General features: G+C 35.4%; 2 protein-coding genes across 2 annotated transcripts; one reads left to right on the plus strand and one right to left on the minus strand.

Annotated features, from left to right (window-relative positions):
• The first annotated feature begins 5,606 nt into the window (after nucleotides 1-5,606).
• LOC137397213 (uncharacterized) lies at nucleotides 5,607-9,712 on the plus strand. Its single transcript, XM_068083501.1, has 5 exons — nucleotides 5,607-5,699; nucleotides 7,600-7,786; nucleotides 8,148-8,233; nucleotides 8,868-8,987; nucleotides 9,644-9,712. The coding sequence occupies exons 1-5, from the start codon at nucleotides 5,607-5,609 to the stop codon at nucleotides 9,710-9,712; spliced, it is 555 nt and encodes a 184-aa protein (XP_067939602.1).
• Nucleotides 9,713-12,713: 3,001 nt separating this feature from the next.
• Nucleotides 12,714-15,881, minus strand: LOC137397214 (uncharacterized). Its single transcript, XM_068083502.1, has 2 exons — nucleotides 15,698-15,881; nucleotides 12,714-13,616 (listed from the first exon to the last, which is right to left on the minus strand). Exons 1-2 carry the CDS (start codon nucleotides 15,879-15,881, stop codon nucleotides 12,757-12,759), a joined length of 1,044 nt encoding a protein of 347 aa, XP_067939603.1. The 3' UTR covers nucleotides 12,714-12,756.
• Between the last annotated feature and the right edge of the window lie 9,818 nt (nucleotides 15,882-25,699).

Here is a 25,699-nt window from a genome sequence, read left to right on the forward strand (position 1 = left end):
TAATTATAGACATAAAAAATGACACATGGGAAGCTATAATATTGCAATCGACCTAAGAGTACTGTGTGTGAAAATAAAGCCTAATAAATATTTTTGTCATGTAAAGTATATATACCTGTTTTGTGGAGTATCATTTGCTTCACAGTCAGACAGAGTATCAACAGTGTCAAGTTGTGACTTGGAGACTCCACTAGTTCTGCGTCGGTACTTTAATGGAATCTTCTTGCGACGTTTCAAACATCCACTTTTAAGACCTTTACTTTGTGTTGCAACCTTAGGTCTTACAGGAAGATTTCCTTTCATTTCAACTCCTAAGCATAGGTTTCTAGTCTCGGAGAGTTTCTCAATTACCTTGTTGGTAACAGATTGGTATGAGCAAGTATAGGTCCAACTCTTTATCTCATCGCACATAGTACGTATGGCTGATAATGATTTAATGAGAGTCTGGTCCTCCATTTCTTTCTCTGTTACTGTATTTGTTAACTTACATGCAGCAGTCTGACAAGGTGGTGGTGAAGAAGAGAGAGAAGAACATTGCGAATGTGAGACCAATTCAGCATCCAATTCCCCGTCATCTAAGGTGATCCACCGTGTTAGATGGAGATCAGATGGAATTTCCAGTTCTCCATCGGAGTTAAACCAGTGTTTGATTCTGTGCTTACATGAGCAAGAATTTCTGAGAAAGTCCTCACAATCACATGTTGGATTAGAACTAATTTCTACAGAGTGCACCTCAACCTCATCCGAATAAGCTAGTTCTTTGGCATTTTCCAGTCGGCGCATAACATGGTCAACAAATATTCTAGGTCTGTTATGAAGAGTTTTTTGTATATCTTTAGCATATCTTTTACATTTGGTAGAAAAGCTTCTATTTTCTTCTAGATACCTGCGTAAAAACATAAATTATTGAAAAAAGTTGATAGAAAAATATTCAAAACGTACACAGTCATAGTCACAATTAATCATTGATGCATTACATATGTGTATATTAGAATAATGTATTAATTCAATTGACGAAATAACTAAATATCTAAAACGAAACTGCATACACATGACTAGGTATTCAATCAGATTAATCAGCTAGCGCCACAACCTTCCCTATTGAAACGACTACTATTCATTTTATACCTTGCACAAATAACTTATTTTCTAATATATTAGGCGCCATATAGATATGACAGTCGTAAGTGGTTTATGGGGCAATACCCATAATATGATTTTATACATACATGTTGTAGGGATTATCAAGCCACCTAAGAAGCTTAGTGACAATTGATGTAATACTTTGTGCTCGGGTTCCCTGAACTATCTCAGCTTTAACTACTTGGTTAATAGCTTCAGTGCCGTTATTAGTCCTAACTGAACGAACTGTGTCTTTCTATAGCATCGAACCCATCTCTGGAACACAATAAACCATCCGTCATAAATAGCGTTACCTTCACATTTTCAATATTAACCAACAACATATTGCCATGCAGCTTCGCTTCTAATGCTGAAACCACCAAACCAAATTAGCATGAAACGTAGAAATACTCAATATCTGATATAGGCCTAATAATATTTTATTATTATTTGTTGCTTACTATTATGTTCAATAATACGAATTGCGTACTGAACATTCAGTATATGAATAGCAATGTAATATAACACAACATAACAATACTAACCTTGGGCATGTCACCTACAAGCCAAGTTTGATTCAAATATATCTGAAGATTTGAATTCTCCTTCCATTCTTTGCTTTCTAGGAGCTTACACAGATTAGAGTTGTATTGATCTGAAAAAAAGATAAAAATAGTTAAACAAAATATTAGATGAATTAAATTAATAAAATAATTCTTTATAGCACAACAAAATACAAAAATTAAATGAAAAGTAATTCTTCCAAAATTTATAACATTTATGACGGAAAATGAACAACATACGTAGATAAAGCAAAAATTAGCATTAGTCCACTTCTGTGATGTTTGACATTAATCACAAAACATCTGTCAATTACCTTCTGTAGCACTCATAACTATCACCTTCAGATACACCTTCGTCTGCTTTTGCACAGGCTTAGAAATATTGTTCGTTCCCTTTACGAGCCAACGATTCCAAGCTTGGAGCCTGTGAAATTCGCAAATCAGTGCTGATGACCCTAAAACACATACAGAGAAACACGTGCAAGATAAGAATAAAAAACGATTGTAATAAAACAAGTGGAACAAGTTTTGCATGCATAGACAGCCAATAATTAAAATGTCATATATTATATTCATATAAGTAATAACTGCCAAGCTACTGAGCCCCGCAAAATGCTGTTCAAAATGCATTGAAAACAAACTTAATATAAATGTATATACGTCAAATCAGTAAGCATGCCATTAGCAACACTAATACGCCTGACAATATAAAGTTTTTAGTCAGTAGATCATATAGCAGGCCTACCTGGAAAAACCTGTTCAACAGCTGATATCTCAGCAGCGCAACAGTCCACCATCCATGCTTTTGGACTCCATGCCTCATTCCCGCCTTTGATAACCAACACCAATGAGCTACATGTAATTGCTTCATGAGTCTCCTCAACTATACTATAAAATATGTGACTACTTGGTAGGTCACATTTCTTTATGCTACTACAAAGAAGAGTGGCATGCCATACCGACTAGTTTTGAGTGTGGCATCTAACAGGCAAATTTCGTTACCATATAATCTTAATAGTCTTTGCTGTTCAGCAGTTTGATGGACATATAAAAGATCTGTAGTAGGATAATCTTTCAAAGAGATGTCCCTCGAAGACTCATCTTTGGGTGAATCGTCCTTAGAAGTACCCATCTCTCCTGCTTTCTGAAATTTCCATACATGACCTGGTTTGAGTCGTCTGAGAACCTCGTGCATATTGTCTTGGTCATCTGAATGGGTACTACACAAATAAATATTAAACTATATTTAAATAAACATATTAATGCTATGTTGGATTTAAAAAGCAACAGACTGTAAACTAGACAGCAGAGCATTGATGAGTAGTGACTGAAGTCAGGTTGGCATGAAATGTGAGCATGTGAGAATCTATAATGAATATTTTTACTAACACTCAATTCGCGTACCAATATACATAAGTAGTGTTGTAGTAATTAAATAATCAGCATACACTGTAAATCATAATGTGGCAAACCAATGCATAAATGCTAATTTAGGCGCCGGATTGAGTTTGTATTTCAATTTAATACATCAAAATTCTTATGGCATTTATGTTTGTCACCTTTAGGTGGTATATCCCTATTTCAACGTGATATAAACCATCTAGGTAAGCGCTGTTCAAATTTCACAAAAGGTCACAGGCAAAACCTTCCCGAAATGCACTGTACGGGTGAAGGTCACCATTATAGAAAGGGCATATGGTGAGCAAACCTTTTATTTGAGTTTAGCGATGCAGCTTATATATGAACATATGCCGCCGAGCCTAAAGGTGAGAAATTAAAATATGAACAGCAGCCATTGTATTATGTAATACCAGAGGCCTACATATGTAGTAAGCCCAATAAAAGCAGTTTTTACTATTCAATGAGGAATGCCAAATATAGGTTTTTTAGTATCAAAAAGAAGGATTTCTATCGAAGATTTTAGCTGAGATGGATAGAATTACTCATGTTGTAATTTTTTACAAAAATTATTTGGGGTTTCCGTTGTTTTACAAAGCCAGGCACGGTATTACATATTGAGTTTATTTTAATATTTAGGCTTCCTTTGTGCATTGCATAGGTGTTTTAATTATTGAAAGGTGTGAAAATTAATCTTGTTGAAAGCCCAAAATATTGTTAAGGTCAAGCACCTTCCCTTAAAGATGTAGTTGCGTCAAATTTAAGTTGATCTTAAAAGAAAGCATTTTTTTTCTCTATCAGTTGATATGTTGTTTGTTGTGTTACGCGATCGCATTGCCAAGATATTTGAAGATTAAAACCGAAAAAATCTGATCGCCGTAAAAACGCTCAGGCCACCAAAGCGTGCCCAGACTTGCCCAAAATGATGTCACGCGTTTGGTAACCTGTCTCTATCTCTCGTATTCACATCGGGTATTTGCGATAAAAGTCTAGTCTTACGCGGCTCTATTGGCATATATCTTATTTTGTATTTGCTCATGTTGGCTAGAATAAAATTTTAAATCCTGCTACAGATGCATTATTATGAATGTTTCAAAGGCCTCAAATAACAAAAATTGAAAATTTGTTCTACTCACTTTCTCCAAACGTTGTGTAAACATTTGGGTACCGACTACCAATTCTACCGGTCTACGGTAATTCTGTCAAGTCACTTATTTAGAATGCGGTCTTTGTATCAGCAGTTCTGCAGCTACCCATACAAACGATATACAGCCTCCCATAAGCCCCGCCCACATTATGTCGCCTATTACCTATTGCCTACATACTAGTTTCTTACTAGTAGCAATGATATACAGCTGTATACATTGCTGTATATCATGGCTAGTAGTATTCTTACCAAATACTAAATAAGTGAAATAAGCAAGCCCCTCTTTGAAAAGAATATAGACAGGGATAGAGTTTTAAGGATGAGAAGTCTGCTGCAAACTGGATTTGAACTCACATTCTCCAGTTCTGCGGACACCCATATACCATATCCGATTCACTACAATATTCTGCAAATCATGTTTTGCATTATCTTCAACAATATAATTTTATTATATAATTTTTACAAGCAAAAATATTTTCATTTCGGCATAAAGCTTTTTTAAAAATATTCATCAAGTCGTGGCCACTCACATAGTATTAGCTGATACAATAAGACAAATTCATCTACTGCAACAAACTCAAACAAAACATCATCTAGCAGGCATTCAAGTCTCGCTTTCTCCTTTATGGCAGTTTCCACACTGACAAAGCTTCTTCGGCTGGTGGGACGACATAAACATTCTGTAATCAGTAAAACAAGTAAATGTTAATAAAGTAGATGCAATAAATATATCATTCATAGATATGTAATTCTAAAGCGTATCTATTGACAGCTTCCAAATTGGGAGTTAAATAGATTGCGAGTGTAATTTTAAAAACGAATAAACATTTAATAAAGGCACAAGTACGCCAAGCCAACGATTCGAAGCTTTGGTTCTGGAAATTAAAGATTTGCAATGATCAATCGATTTTACCCACTTCATACGAGTGAAAATAATTTGTAATCATGACTCTAATTTACCAAACAAAACTCGAAAAAAATATTATAGCTAGATAAAACGGCAGATAAGCTATGAAACGATGATTGGAGATAGCAAAGAATTATCATTTTATTAATTAGTATATGTATTTATGACTATAAAAATATTACATTTACTCAAGTATAGAAGACTCTAAGGTAATTTACCTCCATTTTGTCTTCTTCTGCAACAAAACGCTGCTGACGCCTGTCAGCTTTGGCCATAGGCTGTCTAATCTTTTACTAAAAGTTGCTCAGATAACTCTGAGTAGCGGTCGCTCGAACTTGAAGCCATTTTAAAACTATGTATAACTTAGTAATTGTTGAAACGCGTTGAATCAGTAGAGATGTGAGTCACATAGAGTGAGTGAGTCACAAGATGTTAGTTGAAAAGCTGTCAATATACTGTTTGTGAAACAATGGCTCTGCTGAGAGGTTCTACGAATGAGAGGATGAGCGAGATAGCGCCTGCAGCTATTGATCACTGGCTGTCCCTCAAAGACCAGCATTATGTAAGTGGACAGTGTACATGCACGTATATTTGAATTAAACCGGAATCCTCTTTTTTACTAACTGACAGCAAGTGCAGTGTTGTATCAGGATTGATTCATTTCATCCACGACCATGGGATAGGAGTAATAGTATACGTTCTTACTAAATAATATTATCATACACATGCGTTACACAGCCTGAAGGAGTTGTGCCCCATGTTCTGGTGTTTTTGGCTGCTCTACCTTACTGTCATCTTCTGTTGCAATTTCAAAGGTTACCTTAAAAATTCCTATCAATTTCAAATGGCCGCCTCAATCTCAATTAACCCTTGTGATTTATCCCACGAACACACGAGCGGAGCGGAAGTGTGGGAGTTTTTATGATAAATGCATGTGCACACAACTTACGAAAATTATCCATCAACAATGAGACGAACCCTCGTCAAGAAAATTCATTAAAAAATTTAAGCATCGGAATGTAAAGTCGTAAAAGTATAATAACGATACAAAACACATTTAAATCTATTTAAATATGTTACCAAGTCTTTGTAAACCGTCGGTATTATTTTAAAACTTACCCATCTGATCGGATTACACACAAATAGACAGATTAATTTGAACGAAAATTGCCACAAAAAGCTAGAAAAGCTCGGTTTAATAAAAGTTAAGACCGAAAATTGAAACGCCAATAAAGCGGTGCGACCGATTGTAGAACTATTTAGCAGTGCGCATTTCACGAGAAAACCGTGCTCATTTCATCAGTCTATGGCCATTTTTACTTGTATTCGATTTTATTCAAATATTTCTGTAAAAAACGTAGACCGTTTGAGGCGTAGACCGATTTACAGGTACGAAATTGTGGTACACAGTTTATCAGCCTGTGTTTTTTGTCCAATCACCGAAGGTTTCATTATTTGAAACGTTAGCCGAAATTCTTTACAACTTATGTACAAGCTAGGGCCAAACTACAACGCCCTTTCATGACGAGAACATTTTTTATTTTGCTACAGTTTTATACGCGTGAATGCTCCTACACGCTTTCTGTTAAAGATCGCTTATCAAAACCATTCTACATTCAACGCAACCAACTTTCAAACTGTGTATAGTACACAGTAGCTTGCCATTTAACTTCTAATTTTGCATTTCAGAGGTATAATTAACATATTTCTTTATTGTTGTTGAATTACATACATTACAGTAAATTAGGCCTACAGCTTTATAACACTTTTATAACAGCTTTTATTTTGCTGCAGTTTGCAGAAATCTTCGAGGCGCATGAACGCTCATAGGTTTTCTATTATTGATGTATTACTATATTAACAGTATTGGTTATTTTAATAATATTAGTGCATTTTACTTATAATATTGGCCAACATTGCATTTCTCCTATTGCAAGGTAGAGATATAAACGTGTAATATTTTCCTTTCATTGTTGTTGTTTGTCATGACCAAACACTTTTTAAATTAATTTTCTAAAAACTTATATAAATACCACAACTTCTCGATATTGCTACCTATGACGTTTTGAAATGTAAACAAAATTGTGTATTGTTTTTCTATTATTACTATATTAATAAAATTGATTATTCTAAGAATATCAGTGCATTTTACTTCTAATATTGGCCAATATTGCATTTCTCCTATTGCAGGGGGAAAATATAAACATATTTTCTATTCATTATTGATTATTGTTGTATATAATAACACCCACACCCAGTACATTACAGCTACCATTGCAGTTATCCTATTGCACTGCAGAGCCATTTGATTGCTAATATTGCATTTCTCAACCATTAGTACCCTTTATTTTTTGCCAATACCTCTGGCCATCTCTTTGGTCGTGGGCTGTATGACAGTGGAATTTCTAGTCATATATTTTTGCATGAAGTAGGCCTATATGTATGATTATGAATTATTTCAGCTCACTCAGGAGAGGAAGGAAGTGATTAAAGCATTTTATGCATCCCTGAAAATTCCTACCCTAGATATTGGTTTCACAATCAGAAAGATTCTGTCTGCCCTGTCTATCCAATGGGAAGAGGGATGCAAGCTACTTCCCCAGGCAAAAGTAATCAAAAGCTTCATTCGAAACTTACCACCTAGTCATGGTATGTGGTTGTGTTATACTAAATTATTACATGAAGTTATGGCGGCCAAAGCATTTTTGATTGAACCACTTTTGGTGACAAAACAACATACTAGAGGTTTCATCTGCATGATTTTAGTTGTTCTACAGCAAAACGAAAACCTCTTGTCCCACACGATACCCAAACCCTGACATACCATCACAATTTTTGTTTCTTAAAGCTTTCTGGTATTCACAGCATAAATTGTTTGGCTATAGAATAGGCCATACTAAATTCAATCAAAATATCAGTGAACATAGTCCACATGTATACCATAATCTAAAAGCTCTCACACCGACACAAATTTTCACATGCCTGATGTGATAAACTATAGTCTTTTTAGAGGAAAAAGTATTGAAGGCTTTCTTATACCTACATCTGACTCTGAGAATAAAACTTCACAGACTCTACACCATTACTAACAAGGAGGTAAGTTGATTCAAAACTATTATAAAACACTGAACAATTATGAAAACATCATAGTCTGTTAGAATTGACTTGGAATTGCCCTCTTGGACTGCCCACTTTCACACTGCTTCTAAAATGCTCTGCGCTGTACCGGTAGGCTGATTGAACCATTTGGCATTTTTTGCAAGGTATACCAGTAAAAATTTCTGATTAGCAATGATTTTACTCTCTTTGATGCAGGGATTATGTGTATGGCACAAGTTCCATTTCTATAACATTTCCATAACATTTCCATAATTCATTTCCATATTATTTCCATTCCCATAACATTTCCAAAATTCATTTCCATATTATTTCTATTTTCATAAGATTTCCACGCTTCTAAAATAAAAATTCCATTTCCATAAAATTATGGAAATATTTATGTTCATGAAAATGGATATAGAAAAGTAAACATTTCCATAATGTTTAGCAATCCCTGCTTTGGTGGTGATTTGAATACCATAAGAAAACCAGGTTACTATTACCTAGTGATTGATTAGCTTGGGCAGCCCCCCACTTGTCCTGACATAAGTTTGGGCCTGTCCAAGCTTGTGACTTTAAATCAACTGCATTCACACGAATGAAATACATGGCCAACTCTTTTATTTTTTAGAAATTCGGACCATATTGCACAATTGTTGCGAATGAATGTGGTATCTATGTGACCAAGCAGCAACCCGGTAAATACCACTCATGCAGTGAACTCACAGCTGCTCAGTTGATGTTGCACCATGTACTACACTTGGAATATGTAAATACTTTAGAAATCGACTTCTATCTTCTCAAATTCTTCTTCAGTATGCATAGTGCCATACCTAACAACAAAAAGGCTTGCAAATTCTTAGATATCTATAGCGTTTAGCTAGAAGTAAACTAAATATGCTTCATAGGCAGTATAGGTTTTTGAGTCAGGCAGTACTGAACAAATAATTGGAAACTTTCATTTATTATCAAATCACATGGCAACAATGAGAATTAGGTCTGTATAGCACTAATTAAAACCAGCATGTAAATTGAAGAGAAGAGTGAATAATTTTAGTCAAATCATATTATTATAAACACCATGTTTTGTTGTTTTCTGTCTCGGTTCATAAGTATATCTTCAGTCTGATCAAATCAACTAGTCATTATTATTCATTATTTTCTGTTCTGACATGACATTATAAGCTGGATAATCTTTGGTGGCTATTTAATTAATGATGTGTAAGTTTATTTGGTGATTTGGCTTAGAAAGCTCAAATCTTGTTGTTATTTTTATCAAAGTTTAATAGTAGGTCATAATTTTACCACTGCTTTGATTCATATTGAAAAAAATCTATCAATATCATATCTTGTATTTATCAAAAGAATAAACCATGGAGTATATTCAAATTACTATATTTGTTGCAGCTTGGTTCTCCATGGCAGCCATTTATATCCAGTAGCCTGCTCAGTTTTATTTCAGCTGGCCTCATTTGAAATTTTTTGGGGTGTTCATAAACCCCTCCCTGTGAAGCATGTATTTAATCCATGTTCTCAGGCTATCTGATAACATATGGCTCACTGTTTGCGGGCATTTATTTGAGCATCCTACATCATGGCATCAGTGTGTGGTTACATAGGCTAGCAAATTTGTTATGAAATATGGTATTACATAATCACTGAACTCCCTATGACCTTTGATATTGCAACTTTTTTATTCCACATCTGGTATTAATCATTGTTTTCATTAGACAATTATATGCCACATTGGTAACATATATATCACCATTGAGGCCAATGTGATACATTTAGTGACAGTATGATATATCAGCTTAGGTGTTACAAATATGCCACCTTATGATTTACAGTGTACCAGACACAAAATCCCTATTATACGCTTCACATGCTTGCGTATATCTCTTCATGCCGGCAGTAATGATGCTTCAATAGATTACTATTCTTAAAATAATAACTAAAACCAACTCGCTGGTTGGCAGCAGTGACACCGTCCACACAGTTCATAAGATATTTCATGGAAGGAAAAAAAAACGCTTGTCTGATTTATGAAGAGGATCTCCTTTGAATATATTTGTTGTAACAAAATCTTCTAAATGTCCCACAACCAGTTTAGTGTTCGTGACATGAAAACTGCCCACAATTTATGAATCTCGATTCCAAACTCTATCATCCATTTGCAGATATCCAAAGTGCTGCAGTATATAATTTCTTCATTCCTTGTAGCTATCAGTGTGTCACTTGTTTAATAAAGATATCAATTTTGTGTTTTTATAATTTTGTACTAAAAGTACTAAATATGCTTTTATATAATCCATTTAAAAATGTAATGTGAGTGTTAAACTTTTAACTCTGGATCAGGCACTAGCTCAGTAATGTATATATTCCTTTAAAGAATGGGCGTAAAATAATTAGTATTCGTGACATGAGCAGGCCTACTCCGATAGTAAGTCTAACAAATTAGACAAAGTTTAGTCTAACCACATAGTAATCCGACATTTGAGTTGGACTCATTTTTAACATTATATACTTACTTCACCAATTGAATGGGATTATATTCAATATTTTTATGTAATTCTGGCAATGTCACAACAAATCTAAATCTTGTGGTTGGCTTGTAGTCTTCTGGATATTTTAGGGCAAGAGCAGCAACATTTACCATGTTACTTTTTTCTAGTATGTGCATTGCCTTCAAAATCTTCAGTCTAGAAGAAAAATTAGGATTGCATAACAACACTTCGTTTAACAACTAAAGTTATCATCGATTGTTGCATTGTAAACAGTTTATTTAAAATGTTGGCAGAGTTGAAATTTCTGTTTTTCTATTTAATTATAAAAGAATACTAATATCAACCTGCACCAATGAACCAATCATGTAGTAGTAAAGCACACACCTAAATTTTACATGGAACTCTTAATTCATCATGATGCAGAGAGCTACCCTATATCCATTTATATTTAGGTGGCACAATATCTCCACTTTTGTTGGGCATTCTAATTTCCAGTTGTTCTGAATAGGCTTTTTTTATATTTATAAGAGGAATAATCAGACCTGCTGCCTGTAATTACAAAAATATTAAAGAAAACTTGTTACAATTAAGTTGTAGTCTACAATTACAATGTCAAGCAGTTATACAGTATAACTAGGCATTGTTTAAACCGTTTGAACTATTTGAACAAAATCTAAACTCACCTGATCAGATTTGGAATTTATTCATGAAATTTACTTAAATCTTACTGAAATATGCAGAAATAGTAGCACAATTTTTTTTCTACATGTTTGTAAAGTTCTACTATCATAACTTCAAAGTACAAATGGGTTTATTTTGCTTTTTGCTTTCTTATTAAACTCAGAAACACGCCAAGTTTGATCAGAACATGAGGAGGACGGAAAAGTAAATAACTTTTAAATCATATTTTTAACGCATTCTGTTTTGTTGCTTTTTAGTACAGGCTCACCATAATTTAAAGCTTGATCTATACAAAAACTTTATTCTTAGTAAAACAAACAGCATAATTTATAATATATTTGAGGATTTGAGTTAAAGTTAGATAATGAAAAAACTGAAAATCATGGTTATAAATCATTTTTGTTATTTTTCTTGTGTCTTTTGGTTTTGTGTACATGTAAGTTTTTTACCTTTCCATAAATTTTAGGTTCGATAAAGTTAAGTTTGTGCAAATATGTGATTATGGAAAATACTAATGACAACTAAAGATGAAGGTTTTGTCACAATAGTGTTAAAGTATTTGCTTAGAAAAAAGTCTAGCTGACGTGTGGTGAACTAAAGAAGCAATAGTTTGATTTCATTTTGTGAAATAGTTTAATTTAGTTCATCATTTTCTATTTACTAAATTATAGGGCAATTTGTACGAATTCCAATTTAAGAATATTCATAAAAGTAATACATCACTAAATATCTACTTCAGATAAAGTAAACAGCTTTTCACTTCACATTTTACATTCATTAATCAAACTTGCAACAATGAGTGTTTACAGTTGAATAATATGGCTAGCAGTCATACCCCAATATTATAAATGTCGTTTAATTGTCTGTCTTCTGTTGTTAAATTATGCATCCTGTTATATAAACGGTGTGTACTCACATGCGGTTGATGTAAAGAAGGAAGCCTCTCCCAATCTCCCCACGCCTTTATACTCCTGTAACCTCTCGTACTTCCTGTAACCTCTCGTACTTCCCGTAACCTCGTAACTACCTGTAACTACCATGACCTCGGGCATTAGCGTAGCCCGCGGCCCACCAGCTCGATTATACAACATGCCCTTTTTCTTTTCTTTTTTGTATGGGCCACTAACCTTCCAGAAATACATTGGGACTCATTCATCAACTCACCTTGCTGGTGAAGTTTACCTTACGCTTTAACCCAGGTCTTCCTCCATCGACTCCTCCTGCGTACCATCACTCCCCAGCAACCCGGGGCTGCTGTCGTACCCGGCCGCACTACTTTCCTCACTCTCCTGATCCTCCACTCTCACTGTTGTATAAATCAGTGTACTCTTCTCGCTACTGCCAGCTCCATTGCCAGTCTGCACTGGCTTTTCCATCACTCTGACCTCCGCCGCTACCAATACTTTTACCGTGACCACTGTCACTACCAACACTCCTCCCACCAACATCTCCAACACTACTTCCACCAACCCTGACAAGCCCGGAGTCTTTTGGTTGGGTCAGTAATGACTCCTCAACCTCATCTCCGTCTCTTCCGTCTTTACCTCGCTCTCCCCAATAAGAGGCAGGCTCAACAGGCTTCCTGTGGGAGGTCTCCACCTGGGCCGTAACCGGCTGCACAGGGGATGGCACCACAGAGCTGGGAGTTGGCATAGGCCCAGACCTATCTAGCTCGACCTCACCTGCAACCAGTGCAGGTCTGCTACCAGCAATTCTCCTCTGAACCTCGGCTAACTCCTGCACCACTACCCTGAAAGCCTTGACATTTTCCAACTCCATGACTGCTGCCTCCCGTTTGGCTTTCAGCTTAGCCAATTTCTCCTTCGACTTCCTCCGCACCTCCCTTTCCTCTCTTTCAATCTCTGCTACCTTTTTCTCATGACCTTCTCTGTCTAACATTCCATTGCTGGATACCTCGGCTAAAAAAGAGCAAACCTTTTCCATTACAGACACTGGTTCAGCTACTTTCTCAGCACCTTCCCTTACCTCATCGTGACTCTGTTCTCCATCACACCCCATAGACCCTTGCACATCTTTGGTGCCTTGGGCTGTCCCCTGTTGGCTACCAATTTCCACGTATTCGCTACTCTTCACTCCCTTGGTTTTACAAGTCCACCAATCTTGACCTGTGTGACCTCTCTTAACTTCGCTCTCTCTGTCAGACTTCTTTGTCAGGTTTTGCAACTCGACATCATCTGAAACATAACTTGACCCAGCAATAATGGTTCTTGACGAAAACAGCTTAACCGGCTTAATACTTCTACACTCCTTAACAGCCTCAAACTTACTTTCGCAAACCGCGTTTACAACAGCAAATAATTGAAGCTGCCTTAACTCAGTTATGCCCAAGAAGTTCGTTCTCAATCCTTTCACCACATATACCTCTGTCTCCATATCTCTATATTTACTTTCCAACTGAACGCCTGCTTTACCGACTACTCTTAGCTTACGACCATCTATTCCCGCCAAAACAGTAGATGGCTCCTCTAGCCGTAGGTTCAGCCTTTCGGCCGTCCCCTCGGTTACAGTCGACACCTCTGCCCCAGTATCAAACGTAAATTCAACGTTCTTCCCATTGACCTTCAAAACCTGTACAATTCTCCTTTCTAGTCAACTGTCATCCTCATACTTATCCCTAGAACCAGAGAACCTAACACTTCTGCCCTTACCACTATCTTGGTACCTCTCCTTATACTTCTCCCCCTCAAACCTATCCATACTGTTGTCCCTGTACCTGCCAAATTTGTCTATAATCTCGCGGGGGCTTTCTCGGCCCCTGTACTTCTCCCTACTACTGTCCCTGCTACCATATCGCTCGTAGCTATTATCTCGGCTACCTCCTGACCTCCTGCTACTACCTCGCCTGTCATAACCTACTTCTCTCCTATCCCTACAATAACGGGATACATGTCCTCGCTGTCCACAACAAAAACATTTAATGGAGGGACAACTCCTCATCTCATGCCCACTACGTTTACAATTGTAGCATACTCTACCTCCACTGCCTTCTCTACTGCTTGCTCTAGATCTAGAGACATGCCTCTCCCTGCTATTGTCTCTATACTTTCTACTGTCACCGTCCTTGTTATACTCCCTGCCTCTTGTCCCATATCTACTAGCACCTTGCTCTTCACTACCATAATACTCTCTACTACTCCTCGGGCTACCCCTAGGGGAAGATCTACCTGCTGAATCATAACTTCTATCTCTATCATTACTCCTGTACTGCCCTCGGCTATCAAACTCTGATATCTTTGCTACTTCTCTCTTAACCTCACTCTTTAAATCGGTACTTCTACCCTCACCTCTCAAAAATCTATCAGAGCTGTCGGCCATTTCTCGAGCCCTCAATGCCTCCTGCAATAACGCCCAAGTAAGATTGGCATTCTTCATTAACTCTCTGCTTACTTCTCTATTTCTCAACCCGTTAACCGCCACAATAAGGGCAAACCTTACCCTATCATTATCGTTAGTCACCTCTGCATATCTGCTCAAACTCTCTACCCGTTGTAAAAACTCTCTATCACTTTCCCCAAGTGTCTGCCTAGCCGTAAGGAACTTATGCCCCTTTACGAACATACTCTCCTGTCTACCATAATAACCCTGTAAAACCTCCACTGCCTCTTCATAAGTAGAATTAACGCCATCTACGTCAAACCCTGCACCTCTCAATACTTCTCTACCACTGTGCCCAATAGCTCTCAATAGTGGCACTAACCTAGCTCTACCTCTCATAATAGGGCGCCTATTTTCACCTTCACCTTCGTAACCTCTTCTCTCTACAGCACTCTCTATACATAAATTCATCTCCTCTATGAATCTCTCCCACGACCCATCACCGTGCTCTCCAAACACCAGCTTCGGAAACCCACTCTCCATCTCTACCCGATACAATATCTCCCTCGCCACGAATACACTCTACCCCACTCGTATAATTAGTGTAACTCCCACCTCCGAATATGTAATAAATAATTGCACCTCAACAACACTGCTACTACACCTCACAACACTACCCTAATAAATAATTGCACCTCAACAACACTGCTACTACACCTCACAACACTACCCTAATAAATAATTGCACCTCAACAACACTGCTACTACACCTCACAACACTACCCTACCTCACGTTACCTCACCTACACGCCCGTGAAAGGGTCTATACAACCGTTTAACTTACCCGCAACCAGAAAAATTATCGCTAATGACAACAAAAAAGGAAAAAAAATCAGAGCTTCGTCAACTGCGCCATGTTATATAAACGGTGTGTACTCACATGCGGTTGATGTAAAGAAGGAAGCCTCTCCCAATCTCCCCACGCCTTTATACTCCTGTAACCTCTCGTACTTCCTGTAACCTCTCGTACTTCCCGTAACCTCGTAACTACCTGTAACTACCATGACCTCGGGCATTAGCGTAGCCCGCGGCCCACCAGCTCGATTATACAACACATCCGACATTGCGTGTCATTTATAAATGGCATGCAATGTCGGAGGCATAAATTAATGACAAAAGACAGTCGTTATGATATACCAGTGAAACTGAGTAAAAAAAATGCTTTGCTCCTGTGAGTTTGTAGAAACGTGAAAAGACCCAGCCAAATCGAGGACAGAGAAAACCAACTTGCTTTTCTACTTGGCCTCCGGCTGGAAAGCACAGCTTTGCCAGCAGACAAATCCTCAAACTTTTTCTAAGCCAAAAATTAAATAAACTACTACTACCTACTACTCAGCAGGCATTAAATGAAAAACCTGCTAATGATTGGGCACTAAACTGCCATGATCTGCTACCAAGACGGCTCTAAATGACTCGACCTGCTGCCAAGCCGGCCATCATGTAAAGGAGCAGAGCCTGACAGCGATGATAATATATAAGAAGCCGAACTAGCACAAGTAGATTTATAATAGCATTACAGTCATTCATCATACAAGCTTATAGCATTGGGTGGTTGAGCTCACATAGTAGTTTAACCTAGCCTGTCTCAATGAGTTTTTATTCTTATATAAAATAGTGAAATTAGCGAAACAAATGACATAATGCAGAATTGTCTCACTATTTTATGATTTGCTGCTTCAGGTCATGATTTTTAACACCCTCGACTCGAGCGAACTGATCAACGACAAAAAAAAGAAGCCATACAGAGAGAAACGGAACACAACATTCATCACCTTAATACAAAATAAAGACTATGTGATTTGCAACATAGCTCAAAGCATAAATGTTTTATAATAATGAATGTACAATCTGAATACAAGCGGAGTAAAAATATAGAAATGTAGTGACTCGGCTAATTCATAGTACATGTACCTTGGTACATGACGTAGTAATTCATCATAACAAAGGTTAAAAATTATGAAGGAGACATTGCACACACTGCTTACATTATTTCTTGCTCTTAGTAAAACCACGACAAGAAATTGCTAGGTCATTAATTTATGCAAAGACTACTGGAAACCGGTCTATATAAAATTAACTATTTTAACGATGTACTGACATTCACTGAAAAGTTAATAACTTCAATATTTCAAACGAACAAAGTTTAAATGAGCAAAAATATTATACGTAATTTAAAGCTGCAAATTACTATTAAAATGGGCATTTAATGAACATATACTACGAGGGTGTGTCTTTATAGGAAAATAGTTTTTAATAACCTTCAAGAAAATTCTGATCAAATAAGATACATGATCAGTTCAGCTACACCGGCTACTATCAAAAGCTATGTACGAATCAAGCAGGTACTCGAAAGCCCTAAAATTGATATAGTTTGTATGAAAATTGCTAATATACTGGTAATTTCACTATATAATGTTGTCTTTTGAATTTAAGTGTTTCCTGCGACGTATATATCACATGAACCAGAACTGACAAAAAACAGTTCTATGACTGTGTACCCTACGTTGCACCAATACTTATGTTCAACAACTCGCAACGACGCAATAAACTAAAAATAAATTATAATTTTTGCAAACAATGGGGACGTAAAATTGATTGACGATTCGCCACTGCACATCAGGTTTTCCGAAATTTTGTGGGCTACAATCACACGTCGATGTACAAGCTTAATATGTGCTGGAAGTGAGCTCGTGTGTCTTACTATCTACTCGTGTCTCTAAGAAATAATTCTGATGAAAAAATTATTAACTGAATTTTAGGTTATGTTAGTTTATTTTCATTATAAAAAACAGATGCACACAGAGACATAAACTAAATAAATATACATATATTAATAAGCAGTCATAATATAAAAGGGGTGAAAAAGATCCATGTGCACAGTTGCAGGGCTAATCAAGGTGCAAGGCCTGAGTTGACAATTTTCAAAATTTTAAAATGTTCACATATTAGGACCTAAAGCCATCCTAATTAGTCAACCAGATGCCTCTTTAAAGCAATCCTAAAACTATATGACTTTTCAATGTACCTGATCGATATTAGTAAGCCATTCTAAATACTGGACAACTTGTAAGTTACCTGTCGATGTCCAGCTGTAGATGTAGACTTAATGTAAGGTAAGGCATAAGAAGAATAACGAGTAGCATGAGACTGTTGCTGAACATGAATGTCAGAGTAAAAGGATGAATGAGTGTGGATACCTAAACGGAGTTTGTATAACTCTTTAATTAGAAGAACATTAGCCTTTTTGAACAGATCAACTTTGTGGTCTTTGAGTTTTTCATGAACGATTATTCACATTAGACACTTCTGAATCAGAGGTATTATATTCAAATGACACTCTGCAGCATTGCCCCATGCTTCTAAACAATAAATTAGTTAACTTTTATGAAAATTTTATAAAGCAATATTGAGATGTCCGTTGGAAAAATTTCTGAGGCTTTAAAAATTGTACGCAAATTTTTATGCAGTTGACATCTCAAATAATCAATATGAGAAAACCAATTTAATGGGTTGTCTATAACTACTTCTAAGAAATTCACATTTGTAACATTAGTTACTGGCTTACTGTTGATAATTATATTTGGCTAGGTTCAAATTTATTTTGATAAATTTTTTTATAACTATAAAATTTGTTTTATCAATGTTAAGAGTTGGTGTGTTTGCAGTACACCAATTTTGAACTCTATCTAAAGCTGAAATGATTTCATGGACAGTATCATTCAATTTCTTGTCAGTAACAAGCAGATTTGTATTATCAGCAAACAAAACGGTAGAGAAGTGTTTTGAATGGTAATTAAACATTTATAAAAAGAAGGAACAAGGTAGGGCCGACGATAAAACCTTGTGGAACCCCAAATTCAATCTGTTGTGATTCTGATAGAGTAGATTTAATTGATATACTGACTGAGTTCTATCAGAAAGGTAACTTTCAAATAGTTTGACAGTGCTACATGAAAAATTATAAGCTGTGAATTTTTGAAGCAAAATAGAGTGATTTATAGTGTTGAAGGCCTTCAAGAAGTCAATAAAAATACCTAGGAAAATGTTTTTTCCATTTAAAGCAGACAAATACTGATTTAAAAAATCAATTAAAGCATTATATGTGCCTTTCCCTTTTCGAAACCCATGTTGATGTTTGGTTATTATGTTGTATGTTCCCAAATGGTTATGCACCTGAGCATTCACAACTTTCTCAAAAACCTTTGAAAAAACTGGTAGAATTGATAAAGGTCCAAAATTGCTAGCCACCATTTTTCATTCTTTTTTAAACAACGAGAGTACCTTTGCAATTTTCATGTTAGTAGGAACAGTGCCAGTATTAATTGTCATGTTTATTATATATGTTAAGGGTAATGTAACGTAGGGTGCACACACTTTAACAAGCTTAGGGGGAATCAAAGTCAATCCTGCAGCGTTCATTTCATTTAGACCAGTTAAAGTGTTATTAACAACACTTTCGTCTACATGACAGAGTTTAAATTCTGGGAAGCTTTTAGACCTATTTGAATGTATGTCAAGTTGTCTTCCAGGAAAAGCTTTAGCAAGCTGGGGTCCTATATGGGTAATATAATTGTAAACTATCTTTGCTATCTGTAGTTGGTTTGTTATGATTTCATCATTTCTATCTGATTGCTATTGCTATCATTGCAGCTTAACAATTTTGTTGTCTTCGGTAGCTTTCATTCCACTAGCTTGCTTGACCACTTTCCAAATCTCAGCGGAGTAGGAGGATTCAGCTATTAGCTTTTCATAAAACATACTTTTAGCTTTTTCAAATGAATGTACTGACCTTATTTCTTTGAACAATTTAAACTTTTTCAAGCTTTGGACTAAAAGGAAACTAAATATATTTCTTAAAAAGTGAATCTTTTTTTCTTATCTCAGTTTTAATATTACTTGTAACCCATTCCTTCATTATATAGTTATTTATGCAGCTTCTTGTTTCTGATTCTTGAAAGGAGAAATTTTATCAAAAACCTCCAGTAATATTTTTACAAAACTATCACACGCTTCATTCACATTTCTTGCATCATAAACAGTGATCCATTTTACATTTTTAAATATACTTTTTAAATTATATGTGTTTTTTTGAAACTTTGCTTTGATATTTTGGGAGTTACCTCACAGTTTTTATCTTGAAAGATTGAAATAATTAAAAAGTGATCGGAGGTGTCTTTAATAAGAAACACCTCCGATATGACACACTATATCATTTGATTCAAAGTTAACGAGAATATGATCATTACATGTCTTGGAAGTAGAGGTAGTTCGAGTTGGAATATCTATTAAATTTCTAAAGTTGTACTGATGAAAAATATCAATTGTAACTAGAACTTTCATAGTTAAGGATATTTATGTTTCCCTAAATGGTATGGCCATGTTTAGATAGTTAATGAAGATATGCTGCAAAATCAACCAAGAACCCAAGAGTGTCCAGTGAATGGAAACGATAAATTGCAGTAATAGCAAAAGGCTTGCCATTGGTACCAACCAGACTCACAAAAATGGCTTCAGATCAATTTCACTTAACATAATGATTTTCTGATACAGCCCAGCTACTGTGCACATAGAACCTAGTTCCACCGCATCTCACTGGTTGACGCTCACCTAAAATTACATAACTTTTAATCGGAAAGCATATTCATTGGTTGTCATATAAAATGTTTCACTTAAGTAAATAACATGAAAAAGAGAAGACTTTACAAGGGAAAGTAACTCATATGACTTATTTATATTTTTTCAATAAGCTTCGTATATTACCGTGCAAACAGACGAAAACCGTCGTAATCATAATTGTTAGGAACTTCTATGTCATAAAGATTACATGAAGACACGTCTAAATCCTTTGTGCAAATAAAGATTCCTAATTATTTGTACATTTAAACTACAAAGCTTAAATCTCATTTTTATTTTAAAGCTATTAAGTCAGTATTTTAGCTTATTTGCAAGGAAGGGGAGTCGTCTGTCTTACGAAGATATACTCACTGATTCAATGTTCAAACATATTTATTGTCATGGGTCTTGTGATATTCACGAGGCTTACATAGGAGTTGTCTAGTGTCAAAATTCAAGTATTCATTTATAAAGATTTTGCCACTGTTTCCTGTGTAGCCAATGTCTGATGCAATGTAAGGTTGACAAAGTTTTTTATAGTTTGAGATAAAACTAGTCTGAACATGCGTTTGTGGAATTTGTACTATGAGTGACTTGTTTTTTTTCCACATTATATATAACATCAATGTTTTCTGCTGATACTTTCAAATAAAGTTTCCTGGCTATGCTAGATACAATGTCCACAGTATTTTCATTGAATTTATGTGAAAGACCTTGTATCTCCGTTTGCGCCCGATGATTAAATTTTTAAGTTAGTTTAATTTGGTCTCCAATTTAGGTAGTACCACCTTTACATTTTCCATGTCAGATTTGAACTCTTCAACTACTTTTGAATAGTAATTCATACTCTGTTCCCGATCAACCATGTTTAGTTTAATTTTATCAATTTTCGTTTCAATTCCAGTTAGACAAAACATAATATCATTTAAGAGTGCTTTGTTTTCATCAAATGAACTAGATTCCAAATACGCAGATTGTTCCTGTAGATTAGGCATCACTAAACGATGACTTACCGAATTTAGGGTTAATCATATGAATAGCTTCAGCCCCGTATCAGTTCCAGTCTTTTTTGTCAGATATTCTAACTTCAACAAGAAGATGATAACTTGGTGTAAAACCAATATCCAATAATGACCATGTGAAGTTTTGTTGCTTCAGAGATTAAGCTTGACATAAAGCTATAGATATGTGTGACTTAAAGAGAGATAAAAAGCTGAACCTCTCTCTTCAACTGCCAACTACCAAATACAAACTAATATATTACCATTCTATGAAAAACCACATAAAGCAGGATAGTACCGTAGATAAACGTGTTTTAATTTGTTGCAATTCAATACCTGTTCTAACATTGTAACAAATACCTATTTTGTTGATGAAGTCGTCAAAAAGTAAAAAGTATGTAGTTGGTTTTGTATGGAGTTTTCACCCTTCAAACAGGCATAGGAGATAATGACTGTCTGAGAGAGGTATGGCAGCAACTTGCCTAGTACACTATTCTTTTCTGACGCTTTATTACAAAAATTGGAATTTAATCTGAATCAATTCAGTTTATTAAACACACTGAAGGCTAAATTTTTGTAGTTCACTAAACCTTCTTTAATTTTATCGTTTTAGCTTTTTAAGTAATATCTTCAAAACTATGCACTATGCGCTGCGAACAACAAAACCAATGGCTACGTGGGGGAAAAATTGGTAGCGCATGTGCAGCAAACTATTGATGAGTTGCCGTAAATGGTTTTGTGCTTCCTTTTGGTTGCGCAGCAACGCATGTTGATAGTAGAAGTGTTGACAGAATTGTTCAAAGACTTACAAGTTGAAAGCTCTAGCAGTAGACACATGTATACTATTTTACTGATGATCTGCAAGCATGCTAGTAGATTGGCAGTGGTACATAAGTTAGTACATACTTTCAAGTATGTGTTTAGTAAAACACATTCGTTTAGCTTAGATTCAGTGTTCATGTTACACATAAGAACTCTCCATATAGCACCATGTATAATGTTAGATTATTTTGAAGATCATAAACACAAAATTTACTAAATCATTTTAGGTATCTAAAGCTACAAAGGTTAACATATTATTTTGTTATTATTTTTACCAAGGTTTACTGTTTTGTACCAGAAAGTGATTGTATTATATGATTACTATGGATTTTTAGTTTCCTTCCTCGTTTACTTCAAACAGACACTTTTTTAAGTTGTAAAGTTTTGAAGTTAAAGTTGTTTAACAAAGGTTGAAAAACCCTTTAAAATTGTTTTTATTCTGCTCCTATTTTAGTTCATTTACACGAACCACTTTTTTCATGATATGTAGTTTGAAAGTTAGAATGCCAAAGTTTCCTATATTATAGTTTATTTGTATTTACAAATTATGTAAAATACAAATAAACATTGTGTCCAACCTTCTGACTTTTTTATTACCTGAGAAAAGCCGGGTATTGCAGCTATTTTCATGACTATTACGCAGAGGTATACATAAATGTTATAAGTCACAGTAATAATTATACTTGAGGAGTGTGAATTTAGTAATATATTTCTTGCAATTCCAATTACCAGTGCTGATGAAAATACCAATTTCATCTCAATACTAACTGCATCAAAATCCCTTGCTTTGTATAATTGTTTTTATATGAAAAAATTAACAAATTCCAAGAAATCCTTTGCTAACAATCTAAAAATATAAATAATTTCAATAATGTGGGAAAATAGAACTACCACCTGACTGTCCTAGAATTTGTATTCATATATTAGCATTACATAGTATCGTAGTCTCAACTACCTTTGCACTAAAATGACTTAAGTCTCTTTGTAATCACATGTGGCCACATTGTTTCATTGTGCAATGTTGAATCTTTTTACTTGTGTGTTCAGCTCATTATTTTGTTTGCTGGTGGATATTTAAATTTCATTTGAATGCAAGCAGTCATCGTAGAGATTTCTTACTAAAGTTTATATAACACATTTGTGAAGTGAAAAAAATAGGGATAGTTTCACTTCAATCAAAGCATCAAAAGTTTGCCATGTAAAAAAAGCAAAGAACATCAAATAAGTTTGTCTTCTCAGAGAAAAGCAGCTAGTAGCTTCACTACTAGTAATATCAGCAGCGCCAGACGAGGGAATGTCACCAGCTTTCACCAAAGGGTAACCACTTAAGATAGCAAAAATCTATAAACATCATTGATGTAGCTTTCAACCTCGACCTAAACACCTACGCACCCTATAACAAACCTTGTAACGCAATCCTTGTCGTGCACAAATAACAGTAACCACAAACTCGCTAAGATTAGGCTAAGAGAAGGCTAAGATGAGCCACCCTGTTCAATTATGTGAACGAATTTACCAAAGCAGCACTTTCTGACCAGAAGATTATTAACGACTATATTTAAACAACACATCCCTTACATGCACACCTCAATTCAAACACCAAGAAGCTTCTGACAATGAAAGTAACACATAACATATATAACACCATATAAAACATGATATACTACCTTATGAAACTGATGTGCAGACCTCAATTATTGGTAAAATGTTCACAGAGATGGTATACATGTTTACTCCCTGTGCAACTACTGCACCTGGTGCTTGACAGACATACAATACAAGATGAAAATATTCGTTGGTTTTAAAAATTCGCTATTTCGCGAACAGTCAATTCTGCGAATTATTAAATTCCGTGAAATATTTAGTTTTATTTTTTATCCCAAGGGAGAATAACTACTGCGTCAAATTAAAAACTAGCCATTAAGCTAGTTTTCAATATAAATACTGAAAATAGTTGAGCTCCAAATCATTTTTAAAATCATTGCCTTAGCTTTGAGCTAACACCACTGACAATGCATCACATTTCTTTACAATATCATTCAAGGTTGTCACAAGATATGAATAATGGCCTCATCGCAAAAATAGCTGCTAGGCAGAAGTACTAAATGTAGCCAAGTTCCATAACTTCTTCAAAATCATGGCCGGGCTTTGAGTTTTATAGCCATTGCATCAAACTTCACAAAATTGTGCAAGGTTTTCACAAGTTATTCGGCATGGCTGCGTCATAGCAAAAAAATCTATCTTTGTCTGTCTACATTTAACTCAATTCCATCAATCACTAATACCAGAGTTGAGGACGATCATGATTCTGATCTGGACATTATGGTATGTATTTTATTTGCAGTGCAGATGCGTTTTTTCCAAATCTAACTGCATTAGTTAATTCTTTTGATTGAATACTGATGGCTTTCATCAAATACTTCAGGTATTGTTTTTTGTACTTTCTTAACACTTATTAATATTTTTTTTATTTTTTGTGTTTACTGCAGATTGAGAATGAAACAACCTACTTTGATTACAAAAACCAAAGACAAGTAGTAATATTCATCATGGCAGGATTATTTGCAGAGAAGCAACCAGTCAACCTAGACACCTTCATCGACAACAACTCCTTGATATTGCTGCAGCAAACATGATTAAATTATATACTTTGTTTCATCTATAGATATATTATACTTTATTACAAACTTGAGTGTACAAATAAAAATTTCAAATACAAATCAAATTTTACAAACAATGAATGGAGTAAATATAAACAGTTCAGTTCATATGGCGGTTGTCTGGCAATAAACTTAAACTGGTACTCTTGATAAGTGAATACTAGCATGTAATGGTGCTCTCCGACTCATTATTTTGGTAATAGCAGCTCCGTCACTGTCTTTGGTAGATGTTAAAGGTGATTATCTCGCTAATACATGACTGGTAAGGATGTTATCATCAGAACTCTCCTCGTGGCTTACTATTGCAAAGTTCTGCCGGTTGGCTAAATATTTGTGCTCGTAAAGGTGTTTTTTTCCTTTTTTAAAACAGATATATTCTCCTCATTAGCAGCTGCGGTCACTTCTACCCATTTTCAAGACCTCTTTAAATGATTGGTGATCTTCTAAGAATGACATCTACCACCCTTGCAGTCAGTGTGTTCAGTGTATGATGAAAGATCTCTCTCTCTCTCTCTCTCTCTCTCTCTCTCAAACTGAAACAAATAACGAAGAAGTAGGGGTGGAAAAAAATAAATATTGCGTTTTACCAAAGAACCAATGTAAAAATCAACCGATTTAGTAAATGTTTTTGAAAAAAAACAACTCTTTACTTACCACAAATTGTTGGTTCATCAAAGGCCAAAAATTGAGGAATATTCGTGAAAACCTCTGAACGCAGCAAAAAATTTATAGCTTAGCATGATCGACCAGTAGTTGTGAGCTAGATAGAAACCAAAACATGTAATG

The sequence above is a fragment of the Watersipora subatra genome, chromosome 5 (assembly GCF_963576615.1).
Source record: "Watersipora subatra chromosome 5, tzWatSuba1.1, whole genome shotgun sequence".
Lineage (NCBI taxonomy): Eukaryota > Metazoa > Bryozoa > Gymnolaemata > Cheilostomatida > Watersiporidae > Watersipora > Watersipora subatra.